At 45.1% G+C, this 27369-nt stretch overlaps 1 protein-coding gene across 1 annotated transcript in view; it reads right to left on the bottom strand.

The window, feature by feature from the left end:
* MSN (moesin) overlaps positions 1-27369 on the bottom strand; it is a 62078-nt gene that overhangs the window by 10585 nt on the left and 24124 nt on the right. Inside the window, exons 2-6 of the mRNA XM_001504861.5 lie at positions 13346-13429; positions 4243-4338; positions 2787-3061; positions 1332-1415; positions 507-653 (exon numbers count right to left, since the gene is read on the bottom strand). Of these exons, the coding sequence (XP_001504911.1) occupies positions 507-653; positions 1332-1415; positions 2787-3061; positions 4243-4338; positions 13346-13429 (686 nt within the window). The remainder of the gene's footprint in view (positions 1-506; positions 654-1331; positions 1416-2786; positions 3062-4242; positions 4339-13345; positions 13430-27369) is intronic.

Genomic DNA, 27369 nt, shown 5'->3' with positions numbered 1-27369 from the left:
TAGGCCAGTGCTGTCCAATAGAAATATAATGAGAGCCACACATGCAATTTTAAATTTTCTAGTAGCCACATGAAAATAAGTAAAAATGAATAGGTGGAATTAACTATAATAACAGCTCATTTAACCCAGGATATCCAAAATACTATCATTTGAACATGTAAATCGATATTTTTAAAAATACTAATGAGACCTCTTATATTCTATTTTTCACATTAAATCTTTAAAGTCTGGTGTGTAGTTTACACTCATAGCACGCCTAAACTCAGAGTAGCCACATCTCAAGTGGTCAATAGCCACATGTGGCCAGTGGCAACTATAGTGGGCAGTGCAAGTGTAGTCAATGCAAGATTTAGAGGCCTGAGGGAGGTTGTGCAATCATCTGGACTGGTCTAAACTAGGCAGGAAAAAAAACTACCCAGGTGGGACCTAGGAGGTACATTCTTACTACACGGTGAGAGCTAGGCGTCAGAGTGGCCCAAGTAAACTAAGAGAATTCTGAGCTATACCTGTCATTCTGCTCATAAATGTTGAGACCCAGGGCATCCACCCCCAGCCACAGTTCTGAGCCTTTCTTGTTCTTGATGCTGAAGTAGTTCACACCATACATCTCCAGATCCTGGGCAATCTTCAGATACTCCAGGACAGCATCCTCCCTAAAGAACAGAGTGGAGGGTTATAGAGGAGAGCCTGTGAATCAGACTCAGGGAGATAAAAAGCCTATCTGCTCTGCACTTCTGACAAGGATCTTGCCATGAGGGGTGGGAAAGGGGATGGAAGGTGAGCTGATGGTGGCAAACAGAGCACAACACAACTTTTGCCAAGAAAAATTTGCTGGCAGGAGCCTAAGGTTTGAGGTTCCCAAGGGGAATAGGGATGGGCTGACCCTTGCTGGCTTTTGACATGTTAGCTATCATAGAAGCCTCTTATACAGGAACATTTTTAGCAGAGCCCAGATGGGGTGGTGACAGCAAAATGATAAGATTTGTTGCTCAACTAGACAACCTCCCAATGGTTTGCCATGTTTAGAGTTTCTTCCCCATTTACTTTTTTGAGGAGGAGCCCCTGGTGGTCCAGAAGCTCCCTAGGGATCCTAAGGTCCCCTCTATTTCTTTATGGTCAAAACTGTTTGGACTATCAGTCACCATCATTTGCAAAAACTAAAGCTTTATAATGATCCTGATTTGCTTTCTATCTCTAATTTCCTCTGTAAACTACCTTCCTGTCCCTCTCTCTCCAACATGCTCCAGTGTCCGTAGTCCTTTGCCTCTTCTCTTCCCAGAACCAATTCTCATTCTCCCTGCAAGAGCCCACATTTGGTAGGACGGGCTTACCTGAGCATGCCTCGGTGCTCCTCATGCCACACCTGGATCCGCTCCTCCCACTGGTCCTTGTTGAGTTTGTGTTGCTCCAGAACCCTAGAAAGAAAATGGGTAGTTAGCAGTTTAAAACACAAAGTCCAAATGCAAGGGTAAAGGGAAGCCCACTTAGCTCTCTAAGGGCTTGACGCAAAGAGGATGTGCAAGTCAGCCCAGTGAGGTCAGACTGAAATTACAGCAGGAGGTATTAATTAGACATAGGGAACTTCATGAGAAGTAGGAGAGATACAAGAATGGGTGACCAAGAAAGACAATGGGAACACCTTCCTTGTACTTTTAACCAGAAAATCCAATAACATGCTATGGTCTCCAAGCAGAGCAGTAACGTATCAAATCTGTGCTGACTTGTGGGGCTAAGAGTAGGTGTGGGCCTCACAGAGGCATGGAAACTTTCTCCTAGATCCGTGTGGGACCAACAGTTTGTGTTTGTGAGAATATTGCTCAGGGATGAGATTACAGTCTGTGGCTACAGAACAAGAACTGAGCCCAAACGGCTTTGGGAGAAACTAACTGGTTCAGTCTCCCAGATCTACTAGATCATAAGGCTTGCTTCAAATATGTCATCTCAGACATAACAGCAGTGACTCAGGTAGAGTCCCAGGGCACAACCACTATCCCTAATACCTTTAGGTGAGTTGTGCATATAACACAGTTCCAATGGGACTGAGTCTCCCAGAATGAAGCAGAACTTTTCCTTCCAATCCAAAAGCCTATGAAAATGGTCACTGGACACAATGGGGAAAAACCTAGGGTTAAAAAAATCAAGAGACTAGGGTTCCAGATCTGGCTCTGCCTCAAATGAGCTGTGTAAGATTGGGTAAGTCAGAGCGAACACCTCTGTACCTCTATTTCCTTAGCCAGGAAATAAGGATAATACCCACTTTATTCATTTTGTGTGTTGTCATCATGCTAAGACAAAAATAATGAGTGTTTGAGAGAGCTCAACTTTGAAGTTTACAAAAGCAGAAAGCTCTGTACACTGGTTGTCAATATTAAAAGGCTGTTTGAGTTCCCCATATCCCTGGCTTGTGTATTTCTCTTTCTCTCTCTCTCCTGTGAACTTCTGATATAAGAGGTCTAAATCAGTGAAAAAGATTGACAAAATAGAACAGGGGAGGGGAGAAATCCATCCATCTCTGGTTCTCTGGTTTATAAGCATCTGTTTCCAGGGTAATGAAGTTCTATAATCAGGCAAACAGAGGGGGGAAAAAAGCTTTATATATTGAAAGTCAGAGAAACAACAATAGAGTATGGTGCCATAGGCGAATGTCTCTCTAAGCAGTATTACATGGTCTTCAGACAGATCCTAGTGGAGAGGAACAGATCCGGCAGACTCTGTGTAACAGATATCGGTCAGCCTTGGGGTGCAGTCCCCTATAGCCAGGATAGATGGCCTGGGCACCACCTTACCTCTGCGGCAGCAACTTGTCCCCAGCCAAGTAACCAGACTTGTGGACTTCCTTATTGAAGTCACCATACTTGGACTGGACAGCATAGGAGGCCAGCAGCACAGCAGTCTCAGGTGGACAGTAAATATCATCATTGAGAATGCCCTCCTTCACTTGCAGGAAGAACAGGCGCTGTGTGATGTCCTGGATCAATTCCTCGGATACATCCTCTGGGTAGAACTTGGCACGGAACTTGAAGAGCAGGGGGCTTTCCTTCCGCACATCCTGGGCAGTCACCTGGGAGCAGCAGGAGTTATGGGTTCTCAAAAAATAGACTTTGTAGGTGGGGGAATGGCTGCAGGGTGGGGAGAAGACACTGAAAAGTCATTAATTTGGGTAACCCCAAAGAGCAGGGTGGCAACTCTCCTGGTAATTCAGAAAAAAGACATGTTACTTTAATTGGGGACCCAATCCCATGTCCATAATTGCTTCCTATTGGGGATTTCTTCCTGAAATGACCGAATACCCACTGATGATCATAAGCCCTCAAGCCACCATCACCTGACAATATATCCAAATGCCCCCAATTCTGAGGGTAGGCTTAAGAAAGCTCCTCTTTTAAGGCTCCCCTAACTCCATAAATTAGCAAAGTAAAAATCAGGATGTATGACTGAGGCCTGGGAATTGGCTAGGCAAGAGCACAAACTAGATTGTTTTTCAAGGCCTGAAATTGGCTCCTAACAGCCCACATTTATCCAGCAAAAGTCTCTACTCTTTGGGAAAACAAGACTTTGCTAGCAGAAGGTAGGGTACTAATCACCTAAACACAATCAGGAAAACAAGCCACAGGACAGTATGGAGACCTCCAAGGACAAAATAATCCAGTTTAAGTATACTCAGATGGAGGACTGCCATGTTCCTGCAGACAAGCTGCTTGGAGATAGAGAGCTTGAATGGACCTATACTCAAACTATCCCATTTGGAGTTCAATTGAGATAGAAAATCAAGAAAGAAGGAATCATCTGTGTGGTGTTCAGGTATCAGTTGAAGGTAGGGGAAGGGACAAGACAAGATCATGAGACCTTCAAGTCTTTCCGGATCAAGAGTCTGTGACTCTCATTTTAACAAATCTCCTAAAGCCCTTGAGTTTAGAAAGAAAAAAAAAGATACCAAGCCCCTCTTGAAGAACCACTAATGGCTGTGGTCTAAAATAAGTCAAAGTTCAAGACAGAGCTCCCAGTAGGGTCCCTTCTTCCTTGGACCCTAGCCATTCTTGCTGTTAGAAGTCAAAGTGGAGACAGAGCTAGAGCTTCACCTTGGCTGAGTCCTCTGTCCTTATTCTCATCTAGTGATCAACAGACTGCCCAGTGAAAAACATAGCTCTAGGTGTCCTGGATTTGCCAGCTAGCACGTTACCCTCCTGAGCAAAATCTGGTGGAAGAATGAATTCCAAACCCAACAGTAGGGTAAGCAGTTACCTTCTTATTGAGTTTCAGCCAAGTGGAGAAACCCTTAGTGTCCTGGTATTGCAGACCAAAGAACCAAACTTCCCTCAGGCCAATAGTTTTCACCACCTAGAAGGGAAAACATAAACCAATCATTGATTGAATGGCTGTCTTGTGCCAGGCACAGAGAACACAAAAGTGAAGCCAACGTGGTCCCTGACCTTAAAGGACATAAGGTACCCAGGGTCTGGCAAGAAAATACACCTGGGCAGCAGTCAAGAAGTGATGTCAGCATCTCTCTGCACAAAGTACTTCTGATAAAGTAGGGAACAAATCTATTACTGATGAGCACTACCACACACCAATAACTTTATATCCATTATCTCCTATTTTCACAATAGCTCTACTATATAATTACAACTAAGCTCATTTTACAGATAGTGAAAGTTAAGGCTCAGAGAAGTGAACATTCAGGTAGTGAGTAGCAGACTCAGGTATTATATTTAACTCTAAACCCATTCAAATCCAGTGCTTTCTGCCACCTCCCTCCCTCTATTATGCCATGCAGCTTCCCACTCCCAGGATGGATTAAAGGCTGAAGATTGTTAGCTTAACTCCTGCATCTTGTTCTCCTGGGTTTCTCCTTTATCTGTAGCAACTAGGAATAATGCCCACACCCTTCAGACTGAGTACCATTTACGATGCCCCAAGAAAGAATGTTTGAGGACACAGAACAGGGACTATGGTATCTATACACCCCAAAGCTGTGCTGTGCCTGGGGGCTGCGAAGCCTCTCTCCTGCCCTGATGAGAGCCCAGTCATGATTCCCCTTACTACTTACACAGGTTGAGAGTGGGGATGAGGGTGGAAACAGGGTGAGTACCTCAGTGTAGTAGCTGAAGGGCCCCCTGGTATTCTGGGTCTCTTGGCTGAGCAGTGGGCAAGAAAGGGAGGCCAGCCAGGAGAAGACAGATGGGATCTGTTTTCCAGTCCCTGACGTTAGCATGTTAATGGTTCTGGCTGGTGGCTCATCTCCAGCATGCCCACCACTGGGGATGGAGGCAATGCAGCTGAGCCACACCCTAATGAGGTCATGCCGGCATCAGGCAGTCTTCTTTATCTTTACTTTTTTGGGAGGTGGGAAGTGGGTTGGAAGTGGGGGAATGAGGTGAAGAAATTTACCTAGAGACAGAAACATAGAAACAGGGAACAAGAACTCAGTGTTACTCATGTCCTTCCTTGCAAATAAATCATTATCTCCCCTCAACACATACATACCCCTCCACTGAATCCATGAAGTTTCTACTATGTATCCAAAGCCAGGCCCCATAGTCACTCACAGAACTTACTCTGAATCTAGAGCTTCAGAGGCCCCAAGGAAAAAGTAGCTCATACTTATTATCTATTATGTGTCAGGTACTGAACACTGAACAACCCTGAGATAGCTATTATCTCCATTTTATAAATGAGGAAACTAAGGCTTAGATAGGCAACCTGCCTAAAACTGTAGTGTCTACACTAAAATCCTGATGGGTATGACTCCAACACCTGTACCCTTTCTTCTCTAGCATGCTATCTCCCAATGCCAAGGGCTCATAGGAGCTTAGGAGCCCAGGGGTTCGCAAGTGACTAACTGCCTTGTCTCTGTTGGCCAAGATATCCCAGCCAAATAATGAACTTTGGCCACCTCTGCATCTAAATATGATTCCTGGCTCTCCCACTAAGTTCAGTCAACAATCGCTCTGGAGAGAAGGCATATCCCCAAGTCATCAACCTTCATTGCTTACTGGGGTATGCACGGCAGTCACCCTTCTTCCATAGCTTGAATCAGGTACCAGGAAATCTGAGTGGAAGTCTCACTTTTGTCTCCAATTTGTTGTGCGATCTTAAGGCAGCACAGTTCTCTTTCTGGGCCTCAGCTTCCCCATCTATCCAGATTCCCCATCTACTATAAGTGGTATGGCTCAAATGGCCTCTTTTTTCTCTCAGGTTCTATCATTCTACTAATTAGGTTATTTGTAAATGACTAAGAAATACAATCCCATTTCCCACCTATCTCTTGCTGACTTGGATAACTAGTAACATATTTAGAAGAGATAAATGGGGTGCGGGTGTGAGGAAAGATCAAAAGACTTCCAGGATTCAGTAAAAAAGGTGAGTCCCTGAGTCTAAGTCAATAGGCAGTAGGAATTGCCAGCAGGTTTTAGATGGAGAATATAAAACGCTCATGTTGAAATGCGATACTGGCTTTTGCAGAGGACAGAGGGGGAGGGTACAGACAGGAAAGATTTTTTAAAGCACCTCTTATCTCACCCCAGATCTAACATAGGGCCCAATTAACAGTTCTAATAACTTTCCACAGAGTTGCAGAAGACTAGTGTGCCCAGATACAATTGGTGGGGAGAAGTATGTTGCAAGAAACAATTCAGTCATAGGAGAGAAATAGATCCATTGAAGATGCTGAAGATGGACCATTAAGGCCCAGCTAATGTGGGAGTCCGACTGGGAACAGAGCTGGTAGAGCAGCAACTGGCCTTTGCCTGTAAACAACAGCCCAGTTGTAGAGGCTCAGAGACCCAAGGGAATGAAGCAGGCACAGACTATGCAGCCAGTCCCAGAGGTTCCAGGAGTGAGCTCCTTAGCCTCTTTTTGCACCACATTGTCTGTTTCACTAATGGGATGGGTAGGGGTGTAATGAAAGGAGGATCATGGGAACCAAAATAGTTTACAGGATCTGGAGTATCTGAGAAGTTGGACAAAGTAACAGCTAAAGCGATATCAAAAGAAAGATTTCAGGATCGGTAGGGAATTTTAATCTCTCTGAGTACTGCCTCTTTCCTTATAAACAGAGAGAAATCAGATGCATATAAATTTTCCACTTCCTTAGGGTCCAGGGCTTGGAGAGATGAGGAATGTCTCTAAGCCTCCACTGACGTCCCAAAGTGAGGAAGTAAGGGTGTAGGGGGAGGAAATATGGTCTGAAGTCAGAATTGAGACTGAAAAAGAACAAAGAGTAAAACAGATGACCCCCGGAACCCAGGCTATAAGGAAATCTCCAGTTAAGGTCCACAGGGTGCTGGGAATTATTTCATCAGGCAACTCTTGGCCCCATTTCCAACTTGGAAATGGGGCCAAGCTTTGCTTGCTTCCAGCTTTGCTTCCAGCTGAGACATCCACTCCAGAGTAAAGAGAAACTTCAGTTTCTAGTGAGACAGAGTATCTAGGTCCTGGTTCCAGGAACAACATCTGTAGCTCCAGTGACTAGGATCCTTACCATTCCACTCAGAAATGACTCTATGCCTGAGAAAAAAATTCTTTCTTGGCTCCCTTTGACCCCAGACAACTCATTTGGCCTGACCTAGTTATTTCTCAAAGCTGTCTTGGAAGAAATCCTTCAGCAGCAGAAAATAATGAATGCATATACTCAGGGGAAATGGGGGGAGATACAAGTAGATGGCTGGAAGCCAAAATTTCTTTGAAGCCCCAGGTTTAATTTTAATCATTTGTGTAAATTTTATATTCTACTCCTTAAGTATCTATGTTTTAATAATGAAATAGATAACATCTACAAGTAAAATTGATGTTCCAAGATACTAAATCACATTCATCCCACAGCTCTGTGTACCTCCTAGAACCTGCCACATAGATCTAGAGGGACCAGGACCTCAGTTTATAAGATACTGGTTGTGGATTCTATTCAGCCATACAATACAAACCCCCAAAACAGACTGTGGTGTATTTTAGGGTCCAAGAAGCATAAACTGGAAAACTGGGGTCCAGTGAGGGGAAGAGATTTGCCTCTGAGAAAATCCTTACTAACTGCCAGAGGCATCTGGATATAAGGAAGAACCCCCCTTTGCCTCTCTTTTGCATGTGAAGGCTGCATACATCTGAGGTCTGTGGAGGGGAGGGGAGATCAGGTCAATTCCAGAGCTCAGAGCTCCCCTCCTCATATCCCCATACATCTATCTGAGTAAAACAAACTAGTGACATAATCAGCCACTTCAGAAACCCAAAGCAGGATTGGGAAGCAAGGCTGGAGTCTCAAGAGGAAAACTGCATGAGAAATTATGTGCAAAACTGCATCAAAGCCCAAACACTTGTGGCCCACTGAGATCCCATTACAGGCTTGGAGGCAGCTATGTCAACCACCCACCTGAAAGCAAATCACTGCACAACTGGAAAGTTTTAGGGGGGACTGCAACCATCACTGCTTCTGCTACTCCACTGCCTGTGCTTATGTGGCTATTTGCTCTATAGCACAGAACATACTCAGCTAGGGTTCTAAGTTTAGGGACCAAACTTTCTTCCACTCAGAATGTGAAGAGGCAAAGAAAGAGGAGGTCACAGAGGACACAGCTGATACAAGGCACTGGGAAAATTGGAAATGCTATATGCCTTGGTTCAAGCCACTATACTACTTCGTAGCTATCTGACCTTAAACAGGTCTTTTCCCCTCTCTAAGCCTCAGTCCCTCATCTATAAGATAGGGATGCTACTTTTACAATAATAGATGTTAGTTATTTTATAAAATAAAAATGGAAAAGAAGAAAAGGTTGCTGCCTTCAATGCAGAGTCCACAAATTCTAAGGACTTTACTGAGCCAGAAAAGCTTCCTGATTTCATGGCTCCCTTATCTGAACTCCCAGGGCAATTTCCACCTACTTATTTAGCCCTTAATAGGAACAACCAACATTAGAATGCCTGCTATGTACCAGGATTTTTACTTTACTTATTTGAGGATTAAGTAAAACCAGAAAATCTCTGAGATTAGTGTGATTACCATTTTACTGAGGAAAGTAAAGTCCTAAGAGGCTAAATGAGTCATCCAAGGTCACACAGCTAAATAGAAGGACAGAATTTGAACCCAAGGCTGACACCAAATTCTATGCTCTATACACTACCTCCATAACCAACATGAGCCTCGAGGGCATTTCTTTCACTCTTTGTGGGAGGAGAGTTGCATGTACTTTTTTTATACTTCCACAGGTAAGGAACTTCAAGTTCCTTAAGAGCAGAGATGGTATTTGATAGGTCTAGAGACTCTCCTCAAGACACAGTAGAACTTTAGTCAATATTGAGTCAGTCAAGGAATACATGAATGAAGGGATGCTCTGAAATTTCACCTTTCTTCCAGAGCTCAAAGACTGTGAGGGGAGGGGGCAGGTAAAGCTAGACTAGAACTAGAGCTAGACATCCTAGCTGGGGAGGAGCCAGGCAGAGGGTTCTCAAAGTGGAATGCATCGCGCTGACACCACCCCCTAGTGGCACCTAGGTAATCAAGAGCCTTCTGAAGAACCTCAGGCTTTAGAAGCAGGGGTAAGTGACAGAATCACTGTAGCAAAAGAGTTCTCTCCCCTCCCTAGCTGTGAGCACACTCACAAGAAATAAAAGTAAACCGGAGGAATTCTGGGCCCCACTTCCCTTTCCCACAAGGCCTTGGACCTCCTCAAACTATGAGTTCCCATTGTTGCCTGTTATTTATCACTGGTGCCAAGGAGAGTGCTTCCTCTCTAGTTGGCTTCCTCTCTGGTCATCACCCAGACTTCTGGGTTCCAGGATGGCCCCAGAGCTTTTGTCAATTCCTCTCAAGGAGTCTAACTCTTCCCTCCTATGGCCCAGTTCCACCAGGAGGGCCTCCTTGAATGATGGGTCTCAAACGCCAGACAGAATGGATGTCCTCCCTTATGCCTCATCAAGTTCGAGAGAGAAGAGATTATATCCCTCAATGGCCTATGAATATGTACCTCTGCAGATTCTCATCCAGACTTGCCTTGGCCTTGAGAGTGCCAAATGCTCAATTCCTTGTCTGAGCTCAAAACTTTTTTCCTTATACTTTTCACCTATGGGGTCCCAGCTCTGTCCCTTCTGACCTCACAGAACGTGACTGCCCCCTGCTTCCTATGACAGCCCCTCAGAGACCTCAAGACAGAGGACATATCTTCTCTTGAGCCTTCTCCAAGCCAAAAAGCTTCATTCACCCCAAGCAGAGTAGTGCAGTGGGGAAAAGTATAGTTTTCCAGTCAGAGCTGTATTTGAAACTCCATATCACAACTTCCTAACTACATAACCTAGGTTGTTTCACTTCTCATACGTAGGATCACTGTGAGGATTAAAGCACCTAGCCAGGGCTACTTCATAGTATATGCCAAATAAAGGATATTTCTCAAAACAACACTGATCTTCTGGATGGCAAGTCATAAACTTCTTAGTTTTCTCCTTTTCCTCTCCCCAAGCAGTATGAAAGTTTCAAGTCTTTCAAGGGCTTTGTTCTGAAGCAGTAGCTTTGAGAACTAGCATAGCAAACTGGCCAGGGCTCCCTACTATCTGGGCTTCCCTTAGAACCACACTCATAGAATGCAAACCAAACCAACACTAACAAAGAATTACCAGGCCTTGTGGCTTTTCAAAGTTAATAAATCTCTTTGCTTAAGGATTTTTCATAATTTTTCATAATTTTTCTAAATTATGCCTTACTCACCCTCCACAGCTATTCCCTTCCAATGCAAATGGACGAAGTCCCCAGTGTTAAGGGCAGGGGATGGCATCATTTGGCCTGAGAGGGGTGGGGTTTAGAACCAGGTCTCTGGGAAGGAACTCAGGTAGAGGCCAAAGGAGACTCTGGGTCCCAGTTGAACCATAAAATCCACACTGGTTGATATTCTCCCCCAGAATGATATTGCTGTCTGAAGCAAAGGGCGTAACAGCCTACATAGCACATGGATACCTTCCCCCTTTTGTCCCAGAGACAGTAAGAAGCCTGTGCAGAAAGAGATGTCCTCCCTGCTAGATAGTTCCCCTCCACTCCGGCATTTGCCAACTACTAATTATACTCAAATGAGGCATTTACCTCCTTTTTACAGAAAGGAGTTATCTGAAATCCAAATAGTGGGGTTAAAAATGGGAAAGAAAGAGGTATGAAACACAGAAATAAATGCCAGAGATAAATCTGGTTATGTCTCAACAATTTAAGAGATCGGTTAGACATTGTACAGATAGGGAAACTAAAGCCTAAAGAGGGGAAAGGTTTGTATAAGGAGAATTAGTGGTGGAGCCAGCCCTAGTGCCCAAGATTTCTAAGTTTCTATCTAGGTGCCCTTTTGACTTCCCAGGCTCTCCTTTTAAAAGCTCTCCAATTAAAAACCTGCATGCAAAGGGAGAATGCAAAACCTTAATATAATCAAAATGCTGTCATTCCAGACTAGCATTATAATCAATGAAAGCTGTATGAATGTTGGCACATTAATTGTAGTAAATGTGTGTTTAAATGTTCCTCTGGCTAATTTGTACTTTCACAAATTAAATATCAATGACTACTTATACCATTTAAAACAAAACAAACTCCAGAGAAGAAGCAAGTTCCACCTAAATCCAAAGTTAGATACTCTGAGGATCTTAAGTCCATCTCCCAACTCTAGGTGATTAACAAGACAGGAAGTGTCATGCATTTGGGACCTATTATTTATTACATCTCTATTATGTGCTGGATGCTTCACATAACACTCACTTCCCTATTGGTATTTTCTTATGGTCTTTCTCACCTGTTTCTAATTTATCCTTTTGGATTTTGTATCCTTATAAACCACTGTAACAAGCTTTTTATGAATAAGAAATGAGATATAAATAATACACTCTTTCATAACCCCACATAAAGCCTGTAAGGTAGGTGTCAGACCCACTTTTTTTCTTTTTTGGATGAGAATACCAACCCAGAGAGATTCAATAACTTTTCTAATGCCTAGCTAAGAAAATGAAGATTTTGTTTTCTCATCTGTTCAATAGAGCCAGTACTAATTCCAGCACTCACAGGGCTTTGAGATAGTCAAATGATATAGTATACAAAATGCCTGTCACAGTACCTGGCATACAGTAGTGCTAGATAAATGTTAACTCTCATCTGTATTAGTCCCAGACAACAATTTTCCCACTCTATCATATGACATCAGAGACTCGGGGACATGCCAAAGCTGTCCTCAAATTTATAGCCATCCTTTTCCTTCCTTTTACATGGAGATCGGAATAGAAAACATCCTCCCCACCATCCCCATCTCCATTCTCTCCTTGTTTTTCCCCTTGTGAGTCAGGAGTACTCTTAGGAATAGAATTATCTCATTTGAATATAACCTCTTTCGTCTTTTTTCCTTCCTCTTCCCAACTCCAGCAAAGTTCTCAGACAGTAGAGGGACTCACAGAGCAAAAGAGAAAGAGAAGCAAGAGGGCCTGAAAAATTCATCAAGGTGCCATGTGGTCCCAACATCCTTTACAATGTCAGACTCCCACCTCAGCAGAGGGCTGGTGGGGAAATGGGATAATGGCCCACTTGGAGGGATCCCAGTCTCTGGAAATGGGAGCCCCATTTTCATTCCTGGAAGTTTGGTCACGGATGGCATATTCTCTTGGCTCCTGGAGAGTCTTTGAATGCTGAAAGATTCTGTGGCCCCCATCTGGCTATTATATTGTATAACACATCCTTTCTGATAATGGTGATTCACAGTGAAGGGACCTTTGGGTTTGAAATGGGAATGACCACTTCAGCATTACCTCCATGGCATGACTACAGGAGATAAAGTACCCTCCTACTGTATTCCTCACCCTCAGTCATGTCCTAAGTCCCAAAATTCCTTTGAGGGAAAGGTACACAGAGCACACTACCTCAGGGAGAATAAGTTGGTTTCCTTCTACTAGGAAACAACAACAAAAAAATGTGACAGAGGCCATGTGGTACAGTGACAAGAATGTGGGGTTCAAATCCCAGCCAGATACCAACTGGGTGAAATTAAGTTATTTAATTTCTGAGCCTCCTCATTAAAATGGAGAAGAGATCACTTACATCTTTTAGGATTTAGAGGAAGGCTCCATGTGCTAATATTTTTAGAGTATCTAACATAGAGTTATACCTTGCTCACTTCTCTTTTCTCCCATGTTCAGGACCAGGGATAGTATTAGTCAGGACAACCCAAAGTGCAGGCTGCCAAAGTTAACTTTTGCCTCCTTTGTTATTAAGGCTGGGGTCAGCCTTTGTTTTGACCTATCTCAGAGGAGCAAGTAGGAGAAGAGATTCCCAAGAAGCAGTCATTGTGGTGGGAGCCACTAGGAGAAGTGGAAGAGGCTAAAGAACAATGAGTTCCTCTCTTACCTGGTCAAACAGCTGCTTGCCAGTGGTGTTGGGCTGGATGGCAAACTCCAGCTCTGCATCCATTGTGGTCACACGCACATTGATCTAGGATGAGATCAAAGAAGGCAAATTAGTGTCTGGCTCTGTGCTCAGCAGAGCGTGGGACAAGTGTCTCTGTTCAACAAGAGAAGAGAGAACTAGGATGCCAAGAACTGGAGCAACTTAGATATTGGTGGGAAGGAAGGGAGAATATTGAAACAAATAAACAATAACCCAGCCCTGGTCTCAACCAGCTTACTGAAAATAAAAAACATAGGCAGAGAGTAATGCTTACCAAGGGGCAAACACATGAATGCTAATCAGCCTACTATCAAGAGGAAGTAAGTGCTGACTGTACTTCTTCCAGGAAGCCTTCCCCACCTACATTAGCCAGCTCCAGGCCCACAGCATTCTCTCACCTCTGATCTATAGCCTGGATTATCGACAGCACTGCTCTTTGCAGAGGCAAGTTAAGAGCACGATATAGAACACTGGGTTCCAGACTTAGCACTGTAACTGGCTCAGTCTATAACCTTGGATAAGTCTTCTCTCTTTCCTGGGCCTTAGTTCCCCTCATTTGTTCAAGGGTAGTAATGGGAGAGGGGTCAACTACACTAGTTGATCTCCAAGGACCATTTCAGTGCTGACATCCATGGTTCTATATATCAACTTGCATTGTTAATGCTTCCTGTATTTATGTCTCATTGGTGCCCCTAGGCACAAGAGAGGAAGGGGGCCTCAGGAGAGGTAGGTGTGGGCAGCACAGAGGTGTACCAAAGCCAAGTCAGGAGAGGGATAAGGGACAGGGACAGGCCCAGATGAAAATAACAGGTAGCCACACCCAGGATTTCACAGGCACTAGAAAAAGCACCCTCCACCCTCCACCTTTACGAATAGATCCCCTAGCCCAGGTCAACGATAGCTGAAATTTCATCACTAGAGATTTGTTCCATTGGCTGAAAACTTGGTAGTGGTGGTAATAGTAGTAATAGCAACAATAAGCAGCAGCTTTCACATATGGAGACTTACTACTTAGTAGGCACTTCATATGCACTACCCCCATTTAATATCAACAATCACCCTGTGAAGTAGAGAGTATTATCTCCACATTGGGGATGAAGAAATAGATATTTGCCTAAAGTCACATCACTAGTAAGAGGGGAAGACAAGGTTTGAATTCAGATCTAAATCCAAACCTCACAATTTAAACCAATATGCTAAGCTCCTCTTACATTGAAATGCAAAATGTCTCCCATTAAAATAAATCAAAAATTAATTTTTTAATTGTTGGACATTTTGATTAAGTAATCTATATGGTGTAGCCACAATATGGCTTATTATATGGTCATATAAAATATTTATGAAGAGTATTTCATGCCCAGGGAAAATAGTTCAGTAATATTAAGTAAGGAAGACTAAGCAACAAGATTGCATGAGATCAATTTTGTAAAAAGTATGCATACAGAGAAGATTGGAATCATGCCCAAGTGTTAGTCAAGTCAGGCTTTGTTTTTGGATGGTGATCTTATAAGTGCATTCTCCCTTCTTTAAATTAAAAAAAAAAAACACTAATCTACATTTTCTAGGATGTTCACATACTACCTATACTATTGGGGGAGAGACTAAAAATAGAATTGTCAAAGAGGCAAATCCCCATGAAATTATCAGTCTTTGATACCTCTGGGCCTTTCCTGAGCACAGGGGTCAGTTAGTGGGGAAGAGGAGGCCAGACAGCCATTTTGCCAGCTAAATAATTCTGATGAGGACCAGGCCCGGGGAACAGCTTTGTAAATAAATCCCACCAGGGAGCCAGGGAGGAAATCTATTTCAGGATTGACAATGGGACAGGAAAGGCCCTGAAGGCAGGAACATGTAAGGCAAGTACCCCAGTGGGAGACAACGGGCAAGGTTAGCCACCTTGACTCAGTGTTACCCTAGGCTCCCTGCCAATCCAGTGACCTCCATAGAATGGGCCCTCATAAGGTAGGGAGAATAAGGCCCAATGGGCCAAAATTTGGCCTCAACATCTAGCCTCAAATCACCCTTGAGCTGGGTCAGGGGAGACCTCAAAACACCAATGACTGAGGGGATAGGAAAGAGTGGAAAAGAGACAGTGGGCTTTTTAGTACACTGGACTTTATTCTCACCTTGGGGTTTCTGTCTTACTTAGAGTTACCTCTCCAGCACCCAAGACTCAGTGGGTAATCACAAGATGTTGGCTAAATGAACAGTACTAAGTAAGGGGATATAAGAAATAGACAGATATAGCATAGTATACAGATTCAGAGGTGGGAACATTTTACATCTTGATCTTTTGTGCCATGGACCCCTCTGCACAATCTGGTCAAGTCCATGGACCCCATCTCAGAATATTTGTAAAAGCATGAAATAAAGTAGACACAAAGAGACCAATTATATTGAAATAGTTATCAAAAGTTAATGTCTTTATTATATTAATAAGTTACCTAGCACTGGGTCTTATTAGTTATTACTACTGTAATTTCAACATTGTGCTGAGCATAAATGATATTTCGAGAAATCTACCATAGCTAAATTTTAATATAAAAATATCTTAGATTTCCATTGGTGACAAAGTCACAGGTACTGCCATTATGACTGCTTTTATTTTGCGTACATTCATAATTGAGAGAGGACGTAAATTCCAGTGAGAGTTTAGTGAAAACTAATATGTAATTTTCCTCCATCCAAGTTCATAGATCCTTCCTACTTTAAATTATATCCATGGACTTCAGGGAGGCCCGAGAACTCTAGGTTAAGGAGATTCCTATAAATTTATTTCCGTTCACCCAACATTAATGGAACACTATGTTTAAGGAACTATGGTCAGAGTAGAGCTGTAGGATCAATCCCTGAACCCAGGAGGGGGTCAGACCCCTCCCCAACAAAGGAAACCTTTTGTGGAAATAAGAAACCAGAGTTCAAAGTGGTATTTGTACTGGTCTCTAAGGATAAGTTAGAGTTGAAAAAGGGAAACGGTAGGAGTTGGGGGAAGAGCATCCAAGTGCCCCAAATAGGGAAAGCAGCACATGTGATGGCCCAGAAGGAGAGAGGGATGCAGATGGCTGTTTAGAAGCAAGCATGCAGCCCTACTCCAGGGTGAATGAGGCCCTCAGAGTGAAGAGCGAGCGGAGAAGCTGGGAAGGTAGGGGGAGGGGCTTCAAGGCTATGCTAGAAAGCTGGGCCTTAATCCTGTCAGCAATGGCTTAGCCAGCCTGGAAGTTGTGAGTAGGGTGCAGGAAGGATCAGAACAGGGGTTTTGGGAAGAAAGTGCCCAGGGATGAAATTGAGTTAAAGGGTGGGACTCTAGGGAAACATTTTACAGTCTGGGAGTTCCCTTTATTTCACACTATTGAGAAGAATTTTCAGAGGAAATAAACCAGTATCTCTTGCAGATCATGTCAATCACAGGTCACGTCAATCTAGCATCTTCAGGGTCTGGCCCACAGGCCCAAATATGTAACTCAAATATTTGTTAAAGAATGTTTCTTAAATAAATCAATCGGTAGAAAAAGGACCCAGCCTGGGTTAGGAATAAGCATGTCAGACAGACTGGTGTTGTTCACGCTTCCTCCCTCCTAGAGAGGGCTCTCCTAAAATCTGAAGATGTCCAGTTGGAACATACTTCTCCAGAATCCCTGCTCAAGGTTTCTGCCATTCCACTGTGGCTACTTCTCCAGGGAGAGCAGCCTGAGGTTTCCTGAACTTCACTGTGGAGACAAATAATCTTAGGTTTAAAAAAAGAATTAGAAAGAAAAGCAAACACAAAGGGACTTCTATTCTTGCCACCACTTAACTCATTAGAAAATGTGAGTCATGAGGAGAAGGTCCTGGGTCTGTGCTCTCCTGTTTTCTGTATGTCAGAGGCAGGAGAGAGAAAGGGTACTAACACAACTGGGGCCTAAAGGTGACAGGTAGAGCAGGAGTCTTGATCAAAGATCTCTTGTTCTTCCTTAGACTAATCTGGGACCTAAGTGTGTAAGATGAGCTTCAGGCCCAGACCTACTGCCACACAGGGCCCAGTGGATGCCCACCCTAGTGGGCACCCACTGCCCTCCTTTTAGGCTTGGCCTCTGCAATCTCAATGGGAAGAAGAGGATGGTCTAGTTTTGGAGGCAAGAACCTGAAAATAAAGCCTCCAAAGTCAGCAGAAAGCTCCTAGGCAGCCCCTCAGCTTGGCAGGAGTGGAGGAGTTGGCCTGGGTAGGGTAGCATTTCATGATGTAGTCCCTAGCAGAGAGCTAAATTCCTGCCTAAGCCTGTCCCTGAGGATCCAGGCACAGTCTGAGGTCAAAGACTGTGTCTCTGGAAAACATTAAGGGTTTAAGGAACAAAAAAATGTCTGGGTGTGGCAGAGAGGGTCACCCTCTCATACACACCAGCCCTCCCACCCTTACCCCAAGAACAATAAACCCACTGTTATTTATTGAACAATTGAACACAGACACTTCCCACACCAAGCCCTTCAGTGGACACTAACAAGTCCATCTCAGTGGTCTCCCATCCAAGGCCCTCAACAAAGTGGGATCTCTCCTGTGTCACCAGATGGCTAGCCTGAGAAACAAAAATAACGAGGCCAGATGCTACCTCTGCTTTGGCTGCAGCAGCTAGGGTACTTTGGTCTTTGGGCCTGGCCAGCTTCAAATAAGGGACACTCTCTTTCCCTAGAGACACGCGCACCCAGGTGAGTAGCAGCCAGGCAATAGTGAAAAGATCAGGTCAATGTTTCTCCTCACTTGCCCCATGTCACTGAAGTACAAGGTAGCTTTTTCCTGGAGAGGAGTTTAGGGGAACAGAGGAGAAAACAGAGAGAGTCAAATAATCACAAGTAACTTGCCTGAAGCACAGACCTGTAAGACTGTGGAACTGGCATTACTGGCCCCACTTAACGTACGAAGAAACTGAAGTGCACAGAGGCATGTGAGAGAAGGATTGAAATGAACACTGAACACTGAACTTACTGAGTACCAACTATGTGCCAAGCCCTATCATCCACAGTCTTATTTAACATCACTGAAGTCCCATTTACTCAGCCAGTAAGTGGTGAAAATGGGTCTTCTGGATATTCCTGGAGTTCCTTCCACAACTCCACCTACCTCTCTGATCATGCTGATTGCACTGCTATCTTCAGACACCACCTTGGCAACTATTTTGGCCAAGGCCAAAACATTTTGGCATAGAAAGCTTGGGCACATCTGGGAAGCACTGCTTGGGCAGGCCCCCTCACTTGGGCAGAGCTTGTGAGTCAGCCAGCTGAGTCTGAGCTCAATGACCTCACCCCCTCACCTGCCACCTCCCCATTCTCCTCAAGGGGCCACCCCCTCTGGGCTTTCAGTGGAGCTGCTGGTATGGAGAAGGCAAAGGTAAGAGAAGGAGAGGGGCCAGAGGTAGGACAAGCCCTACACGGGCAATCTCAGAACTTCAGTCTCTTCTTTGGACAGAGAACAGTCACCACGGTGTCACACAAACTGCCTATCTCCATTATTTAGGCTCCAGTACCCACCATTTCCTGCTATCAGAACTGGGGCCAGGGCAGGGCAGCACCTGGTCTGTCTTGCCTCTCGTGATGACAGCACTGCCTCAAGCAGCCTTTTTCCATAAGGGGGAAAACAAGAGTTGCTTTGAATCTATAGCCTAGGAGGCATTCTTCTCCTACCCCTCCTTCTGACTCACTCACTTCCCAGCAACTCTGCCTCTTCCCTGTTGACTTGGAAATAGTACCTGGTACAATTATCTGCTCTGACTTCTTCCTGACTATTTCCAGACCCTTAACACTGCCCAGCCTGCAAGCCCTGCCTGGGGTTAACCCTTCCTATGCCTTCCTATGTGCCTTTTCCCGGTAATTTCTAGAAAGGAGAACCACAGCCAACTCCACACACACCCATAATTTAATGGATCAGCAGTAATTCTTCAACCACTCCAACTGCTGCAAAGGACATGAGAAGTAAGTGTCCCCTTTCACATGCTTTGGCCCAGTCCTGCCCTCCAAAAGCTCCCCAAGAACCATTTCAACTGAGAGACAAGGGCATATTGGAGACTGGGTATTACTCACCCAGTTATCATATATTTGGGGGAATAACCCCAAACATAACTAACCCCTCTTAGCAATGAGAACATAACTACCGTGTCGCTATGGGAGGAGAGCTCAGGGCAGAGGCCAAAGCTGAAAAGGTCAGAAATAGGTTACTTTAGCAAACTGCAGCTTCCCTATTAATCCAGCCTTAATTGCACACAGCCTTCTGCTCAACCCCAGGCTGAGGTAGAGTCCCCCTCTTCCCCTCAACACACGAAAAGTCATGAAGGAAACTGGCTCCCCACTGTTTTCACCTAACTCCAGGACTTACTTTCAAAATCAGCTCAGCCAAACCATACCCCAGGAGAAAACAACACCCACTCTCCTACCCGCTACTCCAGCCCATCTCTCCTTCCTAAGGTAGGTACAGAGGCTGCCCCACCAGCTCCTTAGCATAGCCGTTTCACCTCTTTACACTTTCTCAAGATTTCAATCCACGCATCCTAAAATCTCATCTGGCTCCTCCAGAATAACACCATTCTGAACTTCTCATCCCTGCTCTTCAAGAGAATAAACAGTCCAGAATCCAAAAACTGTCAGACCTGGAAGGGACCTCAGAGATCATTTGATTCAAACTGCAATATACTGCTGGGAAAACTGAGGTCCAGAGAAGGGGAGGCACTGGCCCAGGGTCATACAGCTGCTAGGCAGTGTGAGAGCAAGGACTGAAAATTTGCCTCTTGGTCCACTGGCCTATTTAATAAGCCATAGAACCACTCTGGCACTTAGAAAATAGTAGACACTTGAGACAAACTATTGTTGATCTGGAAAGACTATGTGGAGGAGGCTGGACCAGCTGGCTTCCATGAAAAACTGCAAGCTGGCTCTGCTTGGAAGTCTAGCTTTTGACAGAAGGCAGGCCTAACTTTCAGGCTTTGAGACACTCACCACCACTCATTCTAAGGAATAACAACATGGAAGGAAACTCAAAGATTCCTTGTTTCTAAAATTATTTTGCAAAAACTTGGATAGCAACTGATTGGGAAGGTCCCCAATAGCAGGCTCAGCTAAGACCCAAGCTGGAGGTTGGAGGAGGGGGAATGCAGCAGGAAAAGAGGCAGGGAATTTAAGGAATGGATTTATATCCAGGTAGCCAAGAACAACACATTCTTCAATCTCCATAAAACTTTGAAGATGCTGAAATAAAAGAGGAGAGGGCCCATCATTAATAAAGAAAATCTCCCAAGCAGGTGAAGCCCCTCTCTGGGGCCACACCCAACTGGGCTTCAGTCTCTCCTATCAATTTCCTGCTTGGCCTGGCTTCCTGCCTGCAAGTTTCATAGGAAGTATTTGGAGACTGGAAACACAGACCATTTTGCAGCTGCCTGGAGATGCCAATTCTGCACAGAGTACTAGAAGAGAGCTTCTAGTACTCCCTGCTCAGGAACACATCCCAGCAACCACTAGCATCACAGCTCTGGACCACACTGGAGCTGATCCAAACCTCAGCTTGGGTTCCAACCATTGCTCATGGGATTTTTGCCCTGTCCTGTGCTCCTGGGTGTTAAAATCACTGAAGCCAGGATCAGTCAACTATGCATGGGCAGGGAGAGGCTTCCAGGCCAAGTCAAAAAGCTCTGTTTTCAACCCCAGAGCTAGGCTAAGGTCAGCTTCCTGCCAACCTTGCTGGTAAGCCAACGGCCAAACCTGGTACCTGGGGAACCTACAAAATTAGAGCCCTCATCCCAGAAATAATGGTCTCATCTCTTTGAAGAGCAGAACATGGTACAGTAGAAAGAGGTTTTGGAGCCTCTTTGACCTTCCTCTTTCTGAAACTCAGTTTCCGAATTTATAAAACGGGTCTAATAATATTAACCTCAGAACAGGCTTATTGGGAGACTTAAGTTAAAATACTAGACATGAAAGTACTTGGCACATCATAAGCAGAATGTGATGATTGCTAACCCCTCCTTTTTAAGCCATATTATTACACATATCTTACCTCTTAGTAATGATTTAAAACAAAAACATGTTGGACTACAGAGGGCTAGGGGATGCCCAAAAAGACCTCCAGAGACCCCTTCCAGCATAAAGGTCACTTTCACTTTGGCAGCAAACTCTAAACTGTGATTAGATTTCTAGATGGTTAGACAGTGTGAAGCCATGCACATCAGGTAGACACATATATATCCTTGCATTATGGTAAATTCTTTCTCTCTTGGGAGAGATGGGGATTTCCCCCAAGAAGCAAAGCCCTGGGGGGAAGCAGAACACAACAGAGTGCTTACGCTACCTTGTCCTTTTCAAAGGCTGCCTGATCTTCCGTCCTCATTCTGGGCTCTTCCTCGCCATTTTCTCCAATCATGTCTCACCAACATCCACAAGTCCCCACCCCCTCAACACAACCCATCAGGACCTCCAAATTCCTTCGGCTAGTATCCAGAAAAATCACAAACTAGGTCTGAAAACTGACTCATCAGAATCACCCAGGGAAATTTTTAAAATACAGATTCCCTGGCCTCACCCACAGAGATTCTGATTTATTATATAAGAAGCAGGGCCCAAGCATCAGCAGTTAAGACCTTCAGATAATTCTAAGGCCCAGCCAGATTTGGGAACCTCTGGCACGGAATACGGTTCCCTGAACCAAACAGCCTCTCAAGGCTAGAGAGATGCTTGATAGAAGAGAAACACAGCAAACAGACAGCAACTGCTGAGACATCTGGGCCACTGGACCTGGAGAATGGCTCTCCAGAGTTGAACACAGCCCACTTCCACAAAAGATCAGGGATGCAATCAACCCTGCTACTGCCCCCGAACCCCTCTGCAGTCTGGTCTTCCTATTTGTAAAGTAGGGCAAGGATTATCCTTGCCCCTCCCTATCTAATAACATCATTCCTCACCACCACAGACACTTTTGTGCACTAAAGCAATATTTCTGTTGTAGGAGGAACACAGCTTTGTATTCGGAAAACCTGAGTGCAAGATCCAGCTCCACCAATAATAAGCCATGTGCTCTCCATCTTCCCATAGAGAAACAGGCACAATGATGCCAACCTGGCAGAGTGTTGTGCAATGCTAACGTGGTGTTTCCCAAACTTAACTAATCATAAGAATCATTTGGGGCACTGATTTAAAAACCCAGATTCCTGGGGCTGGCCCCGTTGCCGAGTGGTTAGGTTCGCGCGCTCCGCTGCAGGCGGCCAGTGTTTCGTTGGTTCGAATCCTGGGCGCGGACATGGCACTGCTCATCAAACCACGCTGAGGCAGCGTCCCACATGCCACAACTAGAAGGATCCACAACTAAAATATACAACTATGTATCGGGGGGCTTTGGGGGAAAAAAAAAAGAAAAAATAAAATCTTTAAAAACCCAGATTCCTGCAACCACTCCAAACTCTCTCTCCAGACTCTCAGACAAACAGACTCTCCAGAGGAGCTTGGGAAGTAGTAGTTTTGCCCCAGGTGATTCTTATCCTCCGGGAAGCTTAAAAAAAAAATCAGCTGGCACAGATGCTGTTGTGATGAGATGAGAGGTAGGACCAGAGGTCTGGTCCTCCAAAATGCTTTCGAGCCCAGAGATCCTCATGCAGGGACAGTGAGGTTAGGACCCAGCAGAACAGGCTGTGGACCAGGCAGGAGAGGGAAGAGAAGACCTTGGAATTCCAATCAGAAAGCTAAGTGCTTTCTAGAATGGCCAAATCCTCCGTCCATTGTCCAGAGTCTTCCACCATCCTCTCATCTGGTTAAAAATCAGATAGTGGGAGGAAACAGCAGGTGCAGATCCCTCAGCAGCCAAAACACATTGATGAAAGTGCTCTAATTAGAGCCCCTAATCAAAATGCCTTCTTGAGTTCTCCGCCCCTTAAACGTTCCACAGTCACTCTTTCCCTGGGAGAACTTTCAGGCAAAGAGCAGACCTTAAATGACACTCTCTCTTTCCCGGATGCTCTGGGAACTTGGAGAACAGAAGAGACGTGGTGAGAGGATGCTGTAATTGCATACAGATGTGAGCATGTTGAGCATGAGTGAGGGTGGGAGTCTAAGATGGGTGTGATTAATTAACTGGTTAATTAGCTGGTTCCAGTGCACTGGAACTAGCTCACACTAGGGCTGATGATATACATCTCTTCATAACTGTTCCTTCAAGGACCTCATGTTGGTAGGTTGAAATCAGCCATGGTGAGAATATTTACACCTCAGGGATGCATAAACAGTGCAATCTTGGCTTCACCAAAAAAGTTCGTTGTTAAACATTTACCAGCCATGAGACACATGTGATGTAAACATCCTTAGGCCCATCTTACAAATGGGAAAACTGAGTCTCAATGAAGGGAAACAACTGCCATCTTCTAGCTGCACGATCTTGACCAAGAGCTAGATCTGTCTGACTAGCAACAAATCTCCGGCTCTCCCTAACAGCACCCCAGGGGAAGAGAAAGCCCATCTTGTCAACAAAAAAGTGGCTAACCCAAAGGGCTCCTCCATCAGCTAAAAGCCAAATAAGGCCACCTAAGTGTGCCTGGTATACCACCAAGGAAAGCTGGGGATAAAGAGCCCAGGACTGAGACATGAAGGCAACAACAGACAGTCCCATCCTAACCAGAGGAGGGAGGCTGGAGTCGGGCAGGGAATAAGTTGGAAAGCCCCTGTAAAAACCACAACACATTCTTAAGGTCCCTTCACAAATATGTGACAGACAGTGTGGGCTCTGGAGGGAGGTTCTGGGGCACTGCAAGTCCCTAGACCTCCTGAAGCCTTAGTTTCCCTATAAATAGACCGAGAGTAATAATGCCTAGCTCACACAATTGTTGTGAGGACAACATTATCTCCTTTACTTATAGGAAAGAACCTGGCTTGCCACCTAGCATGTATTAAATGTTTAATTTTAGTTCCTTTCTCTTGGAAACTCATTATCCAATCCAGATTCTTCCAGGGCCACTGGCTCACCCTTATACAATAATAATCCTAGCCTCATGTGCACAGTGCTTTACAGTTTAAAAGACACTTGTCCACATGCACCGTCACACTAAATTCAACTCTGTATGAAAGGCAGGGCAGAGACAAGCACCATTTTACAGAAGGGAGAAATGGAGGCTCAGTGAGGTAAATAGCAATTTGCTCAAGTGTGAAGGAAACAGCACTAGAACCCAGGTCTCCTCAATTACTAGTACACTGTCCTTTGCCCTTCCAAGTTTCTGTTATTTAAGGATACAAGAGGGTCCTTCCAATGGCTTACTTATCATTTATTGCATCCAAGAAACCTACTGGCCTCTGGCCTCTAGCTCTATCTCAGGATACTATAAGAGGGTCTCTCTTTGGGATGGGAGAAGATCAAGGAAGCACAGGGTGGAGACAGTCTTTCTTGTGGTAGAGGGAGCCACACCATTAGCTGGGGACAACCAGCCAAGAACAGTGGGCCAGAAATTGATTCTGGGTCTAGTTCCAGTAGCTTTGGGATAGTCCCTTCCCTCTCTAGGTCTGAGTGTCCCCAACTATACTGGGTAGGTCTTGATCAGTGCTTTTCAATTTTATGACTTTTTTAAGCAGCTTCCTGTCTCTTCACTCTCCCAAACAGAAAATCACATGAAATTTCAAAAAATGAAGTACATAAAAGTAGAACTGTTCTGGCTGAAGGAGGGCTACAGCTCCCCAGGCAGCTTAGCCAAATACAGTTTGCAAACCACTGGACTAGCAGCTTGGGGGAAGGGAGAGAGCACCAGGTCTAACTTGCTAGAATTCATCCTAAGTCTGCCTCTGATTCCTTATAGGACTTAAAGGACCCTCTGGGCTTTAGTTTCCCCATCTGTAACATGAGGTAGTTGGACAAGTTGGACTCTAAAGGCCCCTTCAGCATTGTGATTCCAGGAAAAGGGAACCCAGCAATCCCCACAGTAGAGAATTGTGAAGAGTCCAACAAGAGTAAAGCCCCATCCCTACGCCCTGGAGAGACCCTCAGACTCTAGTGACTCTGAACTTAACTCTTCAGGCAGTTCCTCAACCACTGGGTAAATGGCGGCTGGGTGAGTGGGCACACAGGCAGGAAGGCGGGCGCCCCACCCTCCCTTGCACAGGAAGCTAGCTACATCCTCTTTTCCCCACCCCAGGCAGTACATCTCCAAAGGTCCCCAGCAGAAGTAGTGGGGGCAGGGAGAAGAAGAGGATGGGGCCTGAAAGGAAACTGAGCATGCAAATCACCTCAGCATGCTAGGGAGCCATCTGGGGGGAGGGGAATGACTAGGGCCCTGGGAAAGAGCAAGAAAGAAGCCCCATTCTCTACTGGGGCCCAGCTTCCCTGACAAAACCTTGCCAAAATGGCCTATGGCTGCAGGAGTCACATGGCACGGGCTGGTACAGTAGGGAGCCTGGGCCCACCCCCTCCTTGCCATTGAGTTTCTCCAGCCTGAAGAGCTGGGCCTCATTCACAGGTGTTTACAGTTCTTTCTTAGATAAGAACACAGACATGTCGTGGGAGGGTAGGTGTACACATGAGAGAACACTCGAGAATACAGGGGCTTTTCATGCCTCTCAAAGCCAAGGAGGCAGGCAACAACCTGCATGGCCACACCACCAGCCCTCTTTCCCGAGCCTACCCCCATACCCTGTGACTGGGGCCCAGCCCTCCCCACATCCTGTTCTCAGAGAACACGTGGCTGCCTGGGGAAAGATAATGTCATTACCACACTTCCCCTCCCTGGAGGAGGCTATGGTAGGCTAGGGAGGGGAGATGGAGTTCTCTGCTTGATCAGGCTAAATAATCTGCAGTAAATCTCCCAGTTTTACAGACACGGACAGGAGGGGCGACCAGCTAACACTGGGAGGACTTTCCACAGTGGAGGATCCATGCCTCGAGACAGATGGTAATGGTCCAAAGTACCTCTGAAAAAATGAATTTTCTGGAAAAAACACAAATTGGCAACTTTTCCTACATTTGGAGACTGGAAGACAATATGCCAATGCTCTTCCTTGATTAGTGAACGAGAAGATGCAAAAATACAATAAACTAATTTTTTAAAAAGGCTCCCAAACACCACTCAAGTCTCATTACACATGGGTTTTAGATACCAGTATCAGCATCTAAAGCAGCATGATTTGAAGACAGTCTTAATGGGCCTAGAGTGGCTTTGGCCACTCCAAAACAGAAAATGACTTTAGACCCATAGGAACAGCTCCCCCAACAAACTCAGAGGAAGAGATGGTGTGGGGGTAGCACAGCCTGAGCCCACTCATTGCTCAATTTTCCTTCACTCCTCTCAGATCAGCTGACTCCGTGGCTCCTTCTTGTCTTCCCTTGCCAGACTATAAGTAGCAAAGAATGTGGCTGAGCATTCCATCTGAATATTCAGGGAGGCCCTCCCTCATCCATGGGGAGAAGTCAGAAGGCAGATGCCATTCCACAGCATTGCCTCACTAAGGAGGCACTGCCTCCACATCACTGCCACACACCTTCTGTGTGGCATGATCCTTGGCTAGGCTTGTATGGGGGACCTTGGCTGACCACCCCTAAACAGGATATCCCCAGTCCCACCCAGCCTGCTTCTCCCCCACACCTAATCTTACAGTCCAATCTAACTCTTGCCCCCATCAAGGAAGGAGGTTTATCACATAGGCCTTAAGAAAATACCAACTCTTAACTCCCGCCTCCAGTAGATGTACTGAAGGCTGAAGAGTGGCCTCATACCTGCCCTAGGTATCTGTTTGTAGCCACTAGCTCAGTCTTCATTTTTGTCATGGTCCTGGAAGCAGAGGTATAGAGCACCCAAAAAAATGCCTTGAGGTCTGTAGAGCTATGATTGTTTAGGAAAACTCTCCGGGAGGGGAGAGGAGTCGGTAAGAGAACAGGAACATAACATCCAGCTTATTAGTTTATTAATTTTGGTCCCTACATTGATTGATATAACTTCTCTAAAAGCTGGCTTTGTATTGTTTTGAGTTGATAAAGCCACATCTTGCCCTCCAAACCACAAGCTCAGCTA

Source organism: Equus caballus, chromosome X (genome assembly GCF_041296265.1).
Source record: "Equus caballus isolate H_3958 breed thoroughbred chromosome X, TB-T2T, whole genome shotgun sequence".
Lineage (NCBI taxonomy): Eukaryota > Metazoa > Chordata > Mammalia > Perissodactyla > Equidae > Equus > Equus caballus.
This window is presented reverse-complemented; position numbering and strand designations above follow the sequence as displayed.